Below are 13,858 nucleotides of genomic sequence, written 5' to 3'. Positions count from 1 at the left end.
TTGTCTGGGAGAGGCCTGACTTTCCACAGGAGATCTTTGCTTTTGTCCTCATCAGATACGTCAAGCTCATTGATAATCTTAATGGAATTTCTTAGTTTGTAGAACAGATTTCTGGTCATGGATTCTGCTACTATTTGAACTCTGGTGTGTGAGGCCCAATACATCTGAATGTTTGGATAACCTAGGCTAACCTTTCTCCATCTTCCTCATCAGACAACTCAAAATCTGAGTTTACTCGAACGATCTGCAGTAAAATTCTCTCTGCCTCTGTCAGTGAATCCCTTCCATCTTTTAAAAAAAAAAATCCAGAACAAAATGGATAAAATAACCACAAATGTCAACTACAGAGGACATTTTTTAATCAATGAACCTTTTTAATGCAATACTGTTAAATTATTCTAGAAAGTGATTTAAATAGAGATCTACCAGTAAATTAGACTGTCTGACTCTTTCATATCTTGCCATGAATTGTAAATGCTAAATACAATAATACACAGCGTTATTATGTGTTATATGTTCATATATTTTTATTTGAAATCAACTCGTAAATTCATCATTGTTTTGTTGAGTAACTTTGTTTGTTTCAGAGTCAGAGTAACTAAACATATGTGTATTAATCTAAATCAATGTACTGTTAAATTGGAAGATTTAGACTTTTCTTCTGGGCCATCCAGTCATTCATTTATGAAAATGGGGATAACTGAGGAGTGCATTCATGTTTTCTAAATGGATATTGCTGAGATGATGGTAAGTGATGATGATGAGGTCAGAGGTCATGAACAATTTTTTTATGGATTTTCCCATGTTGTTCCCCCACGTTTTTTAAATCAGTCAGATAAGAAACTAAGTAATAAAATATTAATAGATGATTAATAATTTAAGTAATATCTATTTTGCTTCACAGAATTGTGTGTGTGTGTCCTCAGTGAACTGTATCAGTCTCTGTAGCTGTCGGTTCAGTTTCTGTTCAGGCTGACTGAGGGAGGTTTTTGTACGACTGTTTTTCACTGTGTGAGCACCCACTGACTGTTGATGTTATGGAGACTCTGACAGTAATAAACTGCAGCATCTTCAGCCTGAACTCCACTGATGGTCAGAGTGAAGTCAGAGTTTGATCCACTGCCTGTAAAACGATCTGAAATCCCTGATGCTCTGCTGCTAACAGCATAAATGAGCAGTTTGAGAGTTTCTCCATCTCTCTGTTGGTACCAGGCTAAATAGTTGGAGTCACGAACATTGTGACTGGTTTTACATGCGATGGTGACGGAGCCTCCCACAGCAGAGCTCACTGCTCCAGCCTGAGTCACTGTGACCTGACCTCTGGACTCTGAGGATACAGAGACAAAAACATAAAGCAGCTTCATGCTTTTGTCGGCTTCATTTCAGAGGGACGGATGTTCATAGAGGAGAGGAGTTTGATTCTCTGGACTTTACCTGTGAAGCAGCAGCAGAGGAGAGTCCAGATGAGGACGCAGATCAAAGTCATGTTTCTGATGAGGAGGATTTCTGTGGCTTCTGGTGTCATGAAGGTCAGCTGTCAGTCATCCAGTGTTCAACTCTCAGGACTATAAAGTCTCCCAGAGCACTGGAGCATGGTGCTGCTGATGCAAAGTGGCTCTCTATGGAAATGCTCTGACTGACTCCAACAGGGAGTTGGAACTCTCTGATGATGATTAATATAAATAGATAAATTACGTGTTTATAAGTCAAGTGTAATGGACTAATGGACAAATAGAGTGATGGACCTGTCCAAGGTGCACCCTGCCTAACAACCAATGACAGCTGGGATTGGCTCCAGCCACCTGAGACCCTGGATTGGATAAAGTAGCTAACTTATGGGGTTTGTGCTTTTAGGGCCCAGTCAACACACAACGGATACATTTGACCTCATATCAAAAACATCATAATGGTTTAATTTTTTTTGGTTTTTTTACAATGCATGATGTCAAAATATAACCATGTTTTTATTCACATCTCACCCAAACATACTGCAACACTGAGCAAAGTTGAAAGGTGAAAAGCACTTGGACAATAACGCCACCCTACACCTCTTCCCACCTCCATAAAAACATTTCTGAACATGTAAAAGATGTGCTGTTATATCTGTGGAATTTTCACACGAGACAAAATGTAAGTATGTTAAACTTTATTCAGACAACCATAAGAATATAATGTTCTGGAAGCACTGAAAATATAGTGATGTTTCTTTATAGAGAAAACACTTTGCTGTGTGGAAAGATTTCTTGTTCTGGAGTGAGTCTCTTGAGTCTTTAGACACTTTAGCTTTAATCCTGTTTGAAACATCCCGCTCTGGGATTTCATCCTTATTTTGTAGGAGAGAATATAATTTAGGGTTGATAGAATAATTATTCATTTATATAATGACTGAGTTAGGGTATGTCTGGTCTCATCAGTGGATCAATAGCTTTAATGTGCTACTGATTCAAAATATTTATCAGTATCAGTATCTTTTTTATTTGTTAATTAATGTGATCAGAATGTCTCACTTCTGTAAAAAATGTTTAGCAGGACAGCAATGAATAAGTCTTTTTTCATAACTCAAGGAATATTTTTACACTTCTGAGTGATATGTAAAAATATTAATCCACATGTAGAAATCTGATTTGTTGCTCTGTGTTATTTTCAGTTTTAATACGATAGAGTTTGATGAGAGGAAAATGTTCAGAAATGAAAAAAAGGTTTGGTGAGTTAGTTTGTCTCAGAGTCAGAAAGCCGTGAGCCGTGTCTCTGTGCAGTCAGAGGTTTTTGTACGGCGGCTCAATGAGTTTGTATCACTGTGGTGGACTTTTGGTGGAGGAACCAGACTGGAAGTTGGAAGTAAGTTTATATTGTTTTTATGGAGAAATACAATATTTTATATTTGAGGAATTATTTGAATATCTTAAACTGAGTAAAATATGTTTATTCATCATTTTAAACTATTTCAGGATTCATAGTTTTACTTATCTTTGTGGAAGTCGTCAGATCAGCTTTGATGATATTTTTCTATGTTTATGTCAAACTGTATTTTAGAAGCTTTAAAGTCCAAAGACTAAATTTGACCAATGAGTGGTTTAAATCTTAAATTCTCTATTAGAATAATGCCATGTGTGAAATTTAATTTGAAATAATTTGCAGTGTTTTTTTAAATAATGACTTCGCTCCATCTGAAGAACATTTAATGTTAGAACTGGTCTTCAGAAAATTCTTTTAACTGATGTATATTTTAACCTTTGAGAATGTTGAAGTAAAACTTATAATGTCACATGTGTTTGTTTTACATCCCGTACAGTTTCAGATATTTCTGGTAAAACTATGAGATGATTTTCTGTCTCTGCTGAGAGGTTTCTTAAAGGGAAGTGAAACAATGTGTTAGTCAGTGACTGATGGAGCAGAAATGACATGTGACAGAAACTTCTACAAGTGGAAAGTCAACTCTCTCACACTAAAGGTGTCCAACTGTCTGCTGTTTGATTGACAGTTTTATGGTTGCTGTCCTCTGACCTGACTGGTGTTTCCTAGGTGATACCCGTCCCACCCTGACGGTGTTCCCCCCCTCCACAGAGGGGCTGCAGAAGGGCAAGGCCACCCTCATGTGTCTGGCCAACAAGGGCTTCCCCTCAGACTGGAGTCTGTCCTGGAAGGTGGACGGCAGCAGCAGCAGCTTGGATCAGAGCACGAGCCGCTTTGTGCTGCAGAAGGACGGCCTCTACAGCTGGAGCAGCACCCTGAGGCTCCCTGCAGACCTGTGGGAGAAGGCCAGCTCTGTGACCTGTGAGGCCATCCAGGGCTGCCAGACTCCAGTCTCAGAGACACTGAGGACAGACCAGTGTTCCCAGTCCTGACCTGACTCACTGGGACTCTGAAACTGGTTCTGTTCTGTTCCTGCTCTCAGTCTTTTTGCTTTAAAAGTCTTACTGATTTAATCTTAAAGGTGTTTCTTGCTTCTGTTCGTTTGAAATAATAAAAACAAATCAAACTTGTATTTTTACTTCTTTTTCATGACATTTGAACCTTACAGCACTAAAATAAGTTAGATAGATTATCTGAGTCCAAAAGGAGGCTCTAAATATCACACTACTTTGATAGAGATTGTTATATCTAATTTTCTTTGGTTGTTAGGAAATATCTACAGGGCAGGATTACTGTTCCAGCAACACATCATCAGTCCGGTAAAACAAACCTGTCTCAGCACCATCTAACAGACCAGGATGGAGACTGAGGCCCAAATATAGTCAAACTTTAATTAACATTGACACTAACAATGACTCTCACTTACTGTATATCAGGTCTTGAAACAGATCCATGTCCAACATTTCATGTCTGAAGTTTTACCTAAAAATTATTTTGATGATGATTTCACTCTAAAATGTGAAATTAACATTTTTAAACTTCCAATGTATAATATTTTTATTAATGGGAGGAACTGAAGGTCTTCAGAGATAAATGCCTTTTTTCACCATGGCCTGACATGGCTTTCTTCATGGTCTTCTAATAAGCAAGTAAGATTTAAGAAAGAAATTAGTGTCAGGAGTGGGATTTGAACCCACGCCTCCTTTTGGAGACCAGAAGTCCCTGTGCTAAGGAAGGAATGAAGCCTTGAGTCTGGCGCCTTAGACCACTCGGCCATCCTGACACCACTACTTCCCTGACTGTGTAAAATATGACAAACGTGAACCAAAATGCAAAACGCTACTCCACTTGACTATATTCGACTCAGGTTTTAGGGTTTTCCATGAGGTAGTAACAGCTGGTAGCAGCTACATTTTTAGCACCTACACGGCAGGGATTCGAGTTGAGTCCAGCCGAAAATGTGACGTCTACAGACTGCAGGCCACTGATTGGCCAGGGAGTGATGTCACTGGATGAGTAATGAAAGCAAGAGAGGGCCAGAGGCCATGGGTTGTTATTCAGATTTTCCTTCTTTTGTTTTAAAGTGAATGATCATACTTGAGCAAAAAGGGAATACAGAAATGACATGAGCCCAAAGAAAGGTAAACGTAATGCTCTTGTGCAAGTTTGAATGTTTTTTATTCATATTGTGCATTACAGGAGGTTTGTGATCATTTAAAGAGGCACCACTGAGGATGCTGTGATGGTGGTAACAGAGCTGAACTTAAGTGTTAGATCAAACATCTGTTGACAATTTAAACTGCTACGCCCAACGTGGGGCTCGAACCCACGACCCTGAGATTAAGAGTCTCATGCTCTACCGACTGAGCTAGCCGGGCCATTCACATGTTATAAAACATGCCTTCCGAAAAAAAAGAAGAGATAAAACAAGCCAAAGTCAACTTTCAGAGATTTCAAATGACATCGGAACACATTCCTCCCTTTTCAACCTCTACCTATTCCACTCGACTGGATCCCACTCAGCTGTTAGGGTTTTCCAAGAGGTAATACCACCTGGCACAAGGTGGTACATTTTTAGCACCTACTCGGTCGGGGTCGAGTTGAGTCCAGCCGAAAATGTGACATTTACAGACTGCAGGCAACTGATTGGCCAGGGAATGATGTCACTGGATGAGTCCTGAAAGCCACTCCTTAACAAGAACCCGGCAACAGCAACAGTTGGATTTGATGTATTCTGTGATCATCAACGAGGTGGATTGCTAGACGCAAAGACATACACCAAGTAGCTTGTATACCTTTGCCTTGATGTCCCAAATACTTGTGTCATGTTTGTGTCACATAAAACTGACATCACAGGACTTTTGGACCTCCTTGCTATAAGAACCCCGCCCACATTGAGGTGGTTTGAGTAAGTACGAGTGGAAAAGAGCTTAATGTAGCAGGAGAACTGCCTCCTCGCACAGCAGAATTGTGTATGTTAATGGGAGGAACTGAAGGCCCGTCTTCAGAGATAAATGCCCTTTTTCACCATGGCCTGACATGGCTTTCTTCAAGGTCTTCTAATAAGCAAGTAAGATTCAAGCAAGAAATTAGTGTCAGGAGTGGGATTTGAACCCACGCCTCCTTTTGGAGACCAGAAGTCCCTGTGCTAAGGAAGGAATGAAGCCTTGAGTCTGGCGCCTTAGACCACTCGGCCATCCTGACACCATTACTTCCCTGACTGTGTAAAATATGACAAACGTGAACCAAAATGCAAAACGCTACTCTACTTGACTATATTCGACTCAGGTTTTAGGGTTTTCCTTGAGGTAGTAACAGCTGGTAGCAGCTACATTTTTAGCACCTACACAGCAGGGATTCGAGTTGAGTCCAGCCGAAAATGTGACGTCTACAGATTGCAGGCCACTGATTGGCCAGGGAGTGATGTCACTGGATGAGTAATGAAAATAAGAGAGGGCCAGAGGCCATGGGTTGTTATTCAGATTTTCCTTCTTTTGTTTTAAAGTGAATGATCATACTTGAGCAAAAAGGGAATACAGAAATGACATGAGCCCAAAGAAAGGTAAACGTAATGCTCTTGCGCAAGTTTGAATGTTTTTGATTCATATTGTGCATTTCAGGAGGTTTGTGATCATTCAAAGAGGCGCCACTGAGGACGCTGTGATGGTGGTAACAGAGCTGAACTTTGACTTTAAGTGCTGGATCAAACTTCTGTTGATTATTAATACTGCTATGCCCAACATGGGGCTCGAACCCACGACCCTGAGATTAAGAGTCTCATGCTCTACCGACTGAGCTAGCTGGGCTATTCACATGTTATAAAACATGCCTTCCGAAAAAAAAAGAAGAGATAAAACAAGCCAAAGTCAACTTTCAGAGATTTCAAATGACATCGGAACACATTCCTCCCTTTTCAACCTCTACCTACTCCACTCGACTGGATCCCACTCAGCTGTTAGGATTTTCCTTGAGGTAATACCACCTGGCACAAGGTGGTACATTTTTAGCACCTACTCGGTCGGGGTCGAGTTGAGTCCAGCCGAAAATGTGACATTTACACACTGCAGGCAACTGATTGGCCAGGGAGTGATGTCACTGGATGAGTCATGAAAGCCACTCCTTAACAAGAACCCGGCAACAGCAACAGTTGGATTTGATGTATTCTGTGATCATCAACGAGGTGGATTACTAGATGCAAAGACACAGACCAAGTAGCAGGTATACCTTCGCCTTGATGTCCTAAATTGTTGTGTCATGTTTTGTCCAATAAAAGTGACATCACAGGACTTTTGGACCTCCTTGCTATAACGACCCCACCCACATTGAGGTGGTTGTGAGTAAGTACGAGTGGAAAAGAGCTTAATGTAGCAGGAGAACTGCCTCATCGCACATTAGAATTGTGTATGTTAATGGGAGGAACTGAAGGCCCGTCTTCAGAGATAAATGCCCTTTTTCCCCATGGCCTGACATGGCTTTCTTCATGGTCTTCTAATAAGCAAGTAAGATTCAAGCAAGAAATTAGTGTCAGGAGCAGGATTTGAACCCACGCCTCCTTTTGGAGACCAGAAGTCCCTGTCCTAAGGAAGGAATGAAGCCTTGAGTCTGGCGCCTTAGACCGCTCGGCCATCCTGACACCACTACTTCCCTGACCGTGTAAAATATGACAAACGTGAACCAAAATGCAAAACGCTACTCTACTTGACTATATTCGACTCAGGTTTTAGGGTTTTCCATGAGGTAGTAACAGCTGGTAGCAGCTACATTTTTAGCACCTATGTAACCGGTGGTGTTTATCTGCACCCTGCGTTGTGATTATTTTTGACTGATTACCACACGGACACAGGACCCGAAGTTTTCATTGGAGGCGATCTTCATTTATTTTCTGGAAACTCTGGAAACATGTACGGCACACACAGATATGCAATGAGAGGTGTGCCCCGATACAGCGTCTGTACAATTAAATCATAAAAGAAATGACAAACAATGAGTTTTTAAGCTAGCAATAAATAGCTTGTATATGCAGCTAGCACACAGAGCCACAAAGCTCACCTTTCCCATCAAGTGCAGTTGGCAAAAGGGGAGAGGTTAGGGCGAGGGGTGGCTCATAAAGGGAGGTGCTGCACTCAAAGAGCCCCACAGGTACAAGGACAAAGGAGAACTCTCCCACATGACAAATATGGGGCACACACATAAATTATAACGTTTTAAACATATTTTGGGTAATTATATAAAAAAAGAAATATACATCAACATGTCGACAGTGTTATACCCATATGGAAAAGATATAGATAAATCTTACACAATTTGTATGTCCTTTGCCTGAAACTTGTATGTAAAGCATACAACTGTGAAACCAGATATAAGATCCTTAGTAAATCTGAACAAAATGAAACTTGTATGACTTGGGTATTTATAAGAACAATATAGACAGTAATGTTGCATACAATACCCTTAGTAGTAAAGTGTAATATCAAACTTATATAAGTTGGACAATTATCAGTTAAACTAAACTGTTGCAAACATTGTAGAAAATACTTGATTTGATTAGACAATGAATTTACAGGGAAAAGCACGAGTTGAGTAAAAGCAGGTTTTCAACTCGTAATGATAATATACTGGTTTTTTTTGTTTTTTGCTAAGTCAAGCATTTTTGCAAAATATTGTATGTGTACATTTTAGGAGCAATTATATACAATCATATTCATTTCATTCTTGTTGTAGAAATATTTTTAATTTTGCAAAAGATCAGCAGATTACATTAGAATAATGTTAAAGTAGTAATTTGGACAAATATTTCCTTTTCTGCTCAAAATACTTGCTTGTTGGAACTGCACTAACTGTAACTGTAACCTTAACGTCACTTATGAGCTGCAGAGAGCGTGCATATACATTTTTTTCCATCTCGTCAAAGTCTGTGTAGGAACGTTTCTCCGCAGCCAGTCTCTTTCTGTTGTGTTAGGTCCCACGACTTTTCTTTTCGGCATGTCGAAAGTAACAGAAGCCAGTTCGACCCTCGGTTTACCACGCTGTGGAAAGCAAATGGCCACTCGAACCCATTTTACCCAGGAAGTTAAAAGTTTGTTTTTATCCCTGAGAGCGTTGATTTGCGAGGAGTATCAGGATACGTCAATCAAAGACACCGTAGGGCGGGTCATGCCCATCATTGATGCCAAGGTATACCTGGTAGCTATCAACGCGAGACCTTTGCACGATCTCCCTAGCCACCTAGCGATAGCTGCACCTGTTACGGTGTTTACTGCTCGGAAGCAGTGGACTGCTCGGTCTGCTCTTCGGTCTGCACAGTTTTACATTGGACGCATTGATATCAACGGGAGGCAAAAATAGCGCCAAGCGAAGTGAGGTCTGACTTTTTCCTGGACAACATTTTGTGATGCAAATAGTAGTAGTAAACACGCATTACAAGTTGACAATTTAAATTACATAAATATTTTTTTAAGTTGAGCCTCTGAGATGGCTGTAGTATAGCCTACTGTTAGCTAAATGTATCATAATAACAGCAATGATGTGGACGATGCTATATTTTTGATTTGCTGCTGTGAATATTCATGTACTTTATGTTTTTTGCCTTTACAGGAGTAAGCAAAGCAGTGTGGCGGACTTTTTTCATAAAAAGAACCAGGCACCTTGCACACCCCAGGAGGCTAGTGTGTACACAAACAGGATCGTTTCTATGATTGTGAAGGACATGAGGCCCCTTGCGATTGTTGAAGGTGAAGGCTTCCATGAAATGATAAACACTTTCCACTCAGGATACACCCTTCCATCCAGGCGCCACTTCACTGACTTAATGGAGAAGAAGTATATGGTTACCATGGACAAAGTGAAAAGTGAACTAGAAAAATAGCATTTCCAAACTATCCCTAACAACTGATGCTTGGACCATTCTGGCCACTGAGGCATATTTAGGTGTCACCTGTCATTTCATTCATGAAAATTGGGAGGTGACCTCGTTTAGCTTAACTACAATGCCGCTTGAGGAGCGCCACACTGCTGAAAATATTGCCTCTTGGGTTGAGATGGTGGCAGATAAATTTGATTTCTCCCTTCGAGATGATGTACTGGCGATTGTACATGATAACGCAGCAAATGTTGTTGCAGCTCTTCGCATCCTAGAGGAGAAACATGGGGTAGCATCACATCGTTGTGCCGGCCATACGCTTCAGTTGGTGGTAAATCATGCCTTGAAGAACAACCCCATGATCGACAGGACACTCGGGGCTGCATGGTCTCTTGTGAAGCATTTCAAGAAAAGCTAGCAGCAGGCTGAAACAGAAACAAAAACAGTGGGGTACATCTGAGCATACCCTGCTCCAGGATGTGTCTGTAAGATGGAACAGCTCATACTACATGGTGAGTCGCCTTTTGGAACAACGGTGGCCGATGGTCGCAACACTTTCTGACCCAGACGTTACACAGCGTGGGAAGCAATACATGGATTTGAGGAATGATCAGTGGATCTTACTAGAGGAACTGGAGCAGGTCCTCAAGCCTTTCGAACAGGCCACTGTTTTTCTCAGTGGAGAGTCCTATGTCACAATATCTGTTTTACCTCCACTGCTGAAGGGTCTCCATAAGTCTACAAAGAAAACCACATACAAGTCTGCTTCTGTGAACTCTTTTCAGATTGCTGCAGACCAAGAGATGAAGGCAAGGTGGGAGTCTGAGTCTGCTTCAAAGAGAATGGACAAAATGTGGCCATCATTGCTGCTGCCCTTGACCCCCGCTTTCGTAGGATGAAGTTCCTGTCACCCGAGGATGCTTTGAAGGTACAAGTACAAATTCAGGCTCTGATAATTTATATCAAAAGAGCCAAGCAACAACTGGAAACGATTGAGCAGGAGCACTCGGCCTCTCCCCAGCAAAAGAACACCTCTTTGCTGGACATTCTGCTTGGCTCTGCGTAGTGTGACAAGATGAGGTCAATCGCCACGTGCAACTGCTTCAACTGTGCGAGAGCCTCACGAGCGGCGACCAGGATTTCAAACAAGTTTGATTTTCATCCGAACGATCGGGAGGTGGTCGGGAGGGCTTAATTGTTTGTCGTTACCCCATGTATACTACACGATGCGAGACGCACGATTGAGCCAAAACTTGGTCCGATCTCCAAAATAGTCGCACGAGTGAAAGTCTTGTCGACATTGGGCCAAAAATAGCACAGTGCATGCCCAGCTTTAGGAGGCCAGTGCCTTATCCACGTGACTATTCAAAATAAAAAACACAACTTAAAGAGATCGGGTAAACGATCCTCTAATCCATTTAACAAAAGTGAAAGATTTCAGTCTTTTGACAACAATAATTCTTATTTTTTACTTATATCAGAAAAGTGGACATTGGAGAACACTCGTGAGCACACCAAACTAGTTTTAATTAAGAGTGTGTAGAAAGGTTTTCAGAGTTGGTCAAGTGTCAACTGTGATGTTGCTGAGTGTTACATCATCTTTTCCAGGTTTTTTAATGAGAGATGTCGAGTTTGATTTGAAAATGTATACATAGCAGAGGATGATTTTGGTCTATTGACCTCTGGGTTATGGGCCCAGCACGCTTCCGCTGCGCCACTCTGCTACACACCTCTGATGGGATTTTCGGCTCTTTTTCGAGATGCGGCTCTAATGGCTCTTCTTACTGTGGAGAGCCGACTCTTTCGGCTCCCAAACGGCTCCCCATATATATTTTTACATTATTAATTATTAATAGCTTAAACCTAATTTTATAACATTTTGTTTCATTATTGACATTGTTAAGCACTTATGATGAGTAAAAATGCTGCATAACAGTGCTTTATAAATAAAAGTTTTATTATAACCAATTAAATTATCACAAAATAGCACCACTTCCACAAAAATAACTTAAAATAAATTAAACAGATAAAATACAAACACCCACCACAATATGAAAAAGTATCAAAGCAGCTTCATGACAAAAAAGGGGCCACAATACAAATATCAAATACAGTTCTATTAAATTAAAGTATAAAACTATGAAGGATAAAAAAAGACCATGTGAACAACACCAGTTTTTAACTAATAGGCCTAGAGATGGAGAACACCTCCATCTGCAAGGTACCGAAGGACAAAAAAACCAATGTGGGGAAAAAAACTGTCGGCTCTGTGGCACTTCCAGAGCACAAGCGCAACGACAGGGAGGCAGAGAGACAGCGAGATACTGAAGAAAAAAAAACGGTTCCTGTCGTTCACTTCAAAGAGTCAGCTCTTAGAGCCGGATTGTTCGCGACCGACACATCACTACTACACACCTCAGATGGGACTTGAACCCACAATCCCTGGCTTAGGAGGCCAGTGCCTTATCCATTTGGCCAAAAATGGGGCAAAAGGGACTACCCGGCGAGGGGAAAGAAAAAACAAGAGAGGAAAAAGGGGGGAAAGAGAGAGAAAGAAAAGGAGGAGAACGTACACTTTATATACTTTTTATCTACTCTTCTATCTTCTCAACATTGTTTACACACAGTTCTGCACTTATTGCAAGGTTTATCATCACTTTAATAGTCATGTCTCTTGCGGGATACATATCACTTGCATCTTAGCTTGCGCTCTCGTCTCGCAATGTATTTTGGGTAATGTAGTCATTTTAACACAGGAACTCTTTTTCCATACAAATCACCAAAGTAATAACCCTGTGATTATGCAATTACGCACATGAATGCATTTAATATGATGAAATGAATATGATACAATATTAAAATTATTAACTCAAATTTCCATATGCTACATTTAAAGTTAAAACAGTATTAACAGTCTACAACTGTAAATGTAAATAACTCCCTATCATGTTTCCCCTCCTTCTTTATGGTAATCTCAATTATTTGAGAGACTGCATCTGTGCAGCACAAATGATTGAAACAAATTCCAAATTGAGCAGCAAAGAGTGTTGTGTTTTGTGAATAAATGTAAATGATTCTGGCTTTGGTTTTCACAATCACATTCAGTGGATGACACTCACTGTCCTGTTATTCAAGAGGATTCTGTTATAAAGTATGTTAAGTCCCTCCTGTCTCACTGAAACAGAACCGAACAGAACAGAACTTTTGGCACTCTCTCACACATACATACATACACACACACACACACACACACACACACACACACACACACACACACACACACACACACACACACACACAATAACAGTCAATGAAAAGAATGAGTACATTTTTTTTTCTGCCCTCTTCCTCTTCATCTCCTCCATCCACTGGTCAAGTGGCACAACAGCTGTCTGTGGGCAGTAAATGTGGCCATAATACTGGCTGTGGCCAGTATCTTTGTTGCGGGGCTGGTGGCACAGACTACACTTGTTGTTCTCCACAGTGCGGACATAGGGCTTACGAGCAAGTGGTGGAGAGGGAATGGGTCCAGCAGGAGCAATCTGCACACCTTTACGATGTCATCGTTGCATCGTTTGTCGGGTGATCGGCATAACAATTCGGACCGTATTTGACACGCTCGCACGTCCACCGCACACACTTGCGAACCTACGAGTTTTTTGACCGAATGTTATCACATGACCAAAATAGGAAGCCACAAATCACGTGACTTTCAAACTGGAGGCAGCCATATTTGTGTCGTAGTCGTCCAACGTGACTAAGTGCGCTATTCCCATTGGCTGTTTAAATAATCCTGCACGATGACATCGGAACAGAGACCGCACACACATACGATTGTATTCGGAACAAGGAAAATTCGTATGGAAATATCAAACATGTTTGATTTGATCCGATGAAACGACAAACGACAAAATCGTTTGTCGGCTGCTACCGCACACCTTTACAATTCCCATGCGAAGTCATCGGGCCGACAAAATCGTACACGAATCGTGAAGGTGTGCGCCGGCCTTAAGGATAACTGTTGTCGGGCACCTACAGTCCTCCGCTCTACCAACTGAGCTATCGAAGGGAGCAAAGCCCACATCCTTTTCATTAATCCTGTATGAATGCATGTAACCAGGCTTAAGATGCGTATCATGGGACACC

At 41.1% G+C, this 13,858-nt stretch overlaps 5 non-coding genes and 1 gene segment (V, D, J or C); 1 reads left to right on the top strand and 5 right to left on the bottom strand.

Annotated features, from left to right (window-relative positions):
- The first annotated feature begins 2,755 nt into the window (after positions 1 to 2,755).
- On the top strand, positions 2,756 to 3,931 carry LOC142385847 (Ig kappa-b4 chain C region-like). The segment is given in 2 exon segments: positions 2,756 to 2,838; positions 3,523 to 3,931. A coding segment is annotated over 1 exon segment (252 nt).
- A 594-nt stretch (positions 3,932 to 4,525) lies between these two features.
- trnal-caa (transfer RNA leucine (anticodon CAA)) lies at positions 4,526 to 4,636 on the bottom strand. The gene is made up of 2 exons: positions 4,599 to 4,636; positions 4,526 to 4,571 (listed from the first exon to the last, which is right to left on the bottom strand). It is a non-coding gene; the product is annotated as a tRNA-Leu (tRNA).
- Positions 4,637 to 5,158: 522 nt separating this feature from the next.
- On the bottom strand, positions 5,159 to 5,231 carry trnak-cuu (transfer RNA lysine (anticodon CUU)). The gene has a single exon. It is a non-coding gene; the product is annotated as a tRNA-Lys (tRNA).
- Positions 5,232 to 5,946: 715 nt separating this feature from the next.
- Positions 5,947 to 6,057, bottom strand: trnal-caa (transfer RNA leucine (anticodon CAA)). Its single transcript has 2 exons — positions 6,020 to 6,057; positions 5,947 to 5,992 (listed from the first exon to the last, which is right to left on the bottom strand). It is a non-coding gene; the product is annotated as a tRNA-Leu (tRNA).
- Positions 6,058 to 6,586: 529 nt separating this feature from the next.
- On the bottom strand, positions 6,587 to 6,659 carry trnak-cuu (transfer RNA lysine (anticodon CUU)). The gene has a single exon. It is a non-coding gene; the product is annotated as a tRNA-Lys (tRNA).
- Positions 6,660 to 7,375: 716 nt separating this feature from the next.
- On the bottom strand, positions 7,376 to 7,486 carry trnal-caa (transfer RNA leucine (anticodon CAA)). Its single transcript has 2 exons — positions 7,449 to 7,486; positions 7,376 to 7,421 (listed from the first exon to the last, which is right to left on the bottom strand). It is a non-coding gene; the product is annotated as a tRNA-Leu (tRNA).
- Positions 7,487 to 13,858: the final 6,372 nt, after the last annotated feature.

Source organism: Odontesthes bonariensis, chromosome 8, assembly GCF_027942865.1.
Source record: "Odontesthes bonariensis isolate fOdoBon6 chromosome 8, fOdoBon6.hap1, whole genome shotgun sequence".
NCBI classification, from domain to species: domain Eukaryota; kingdom Metazoa; phylum Chordata; class Actinopteri; order Atheriniformes; family Atherinopsidae; genus Odontesthes; species Odontesthes bonariensis.
Note: the sequence above shows the minus strand (reverse complement) of the source record. Positions and strands in the feature narration are given on the sequence as shown.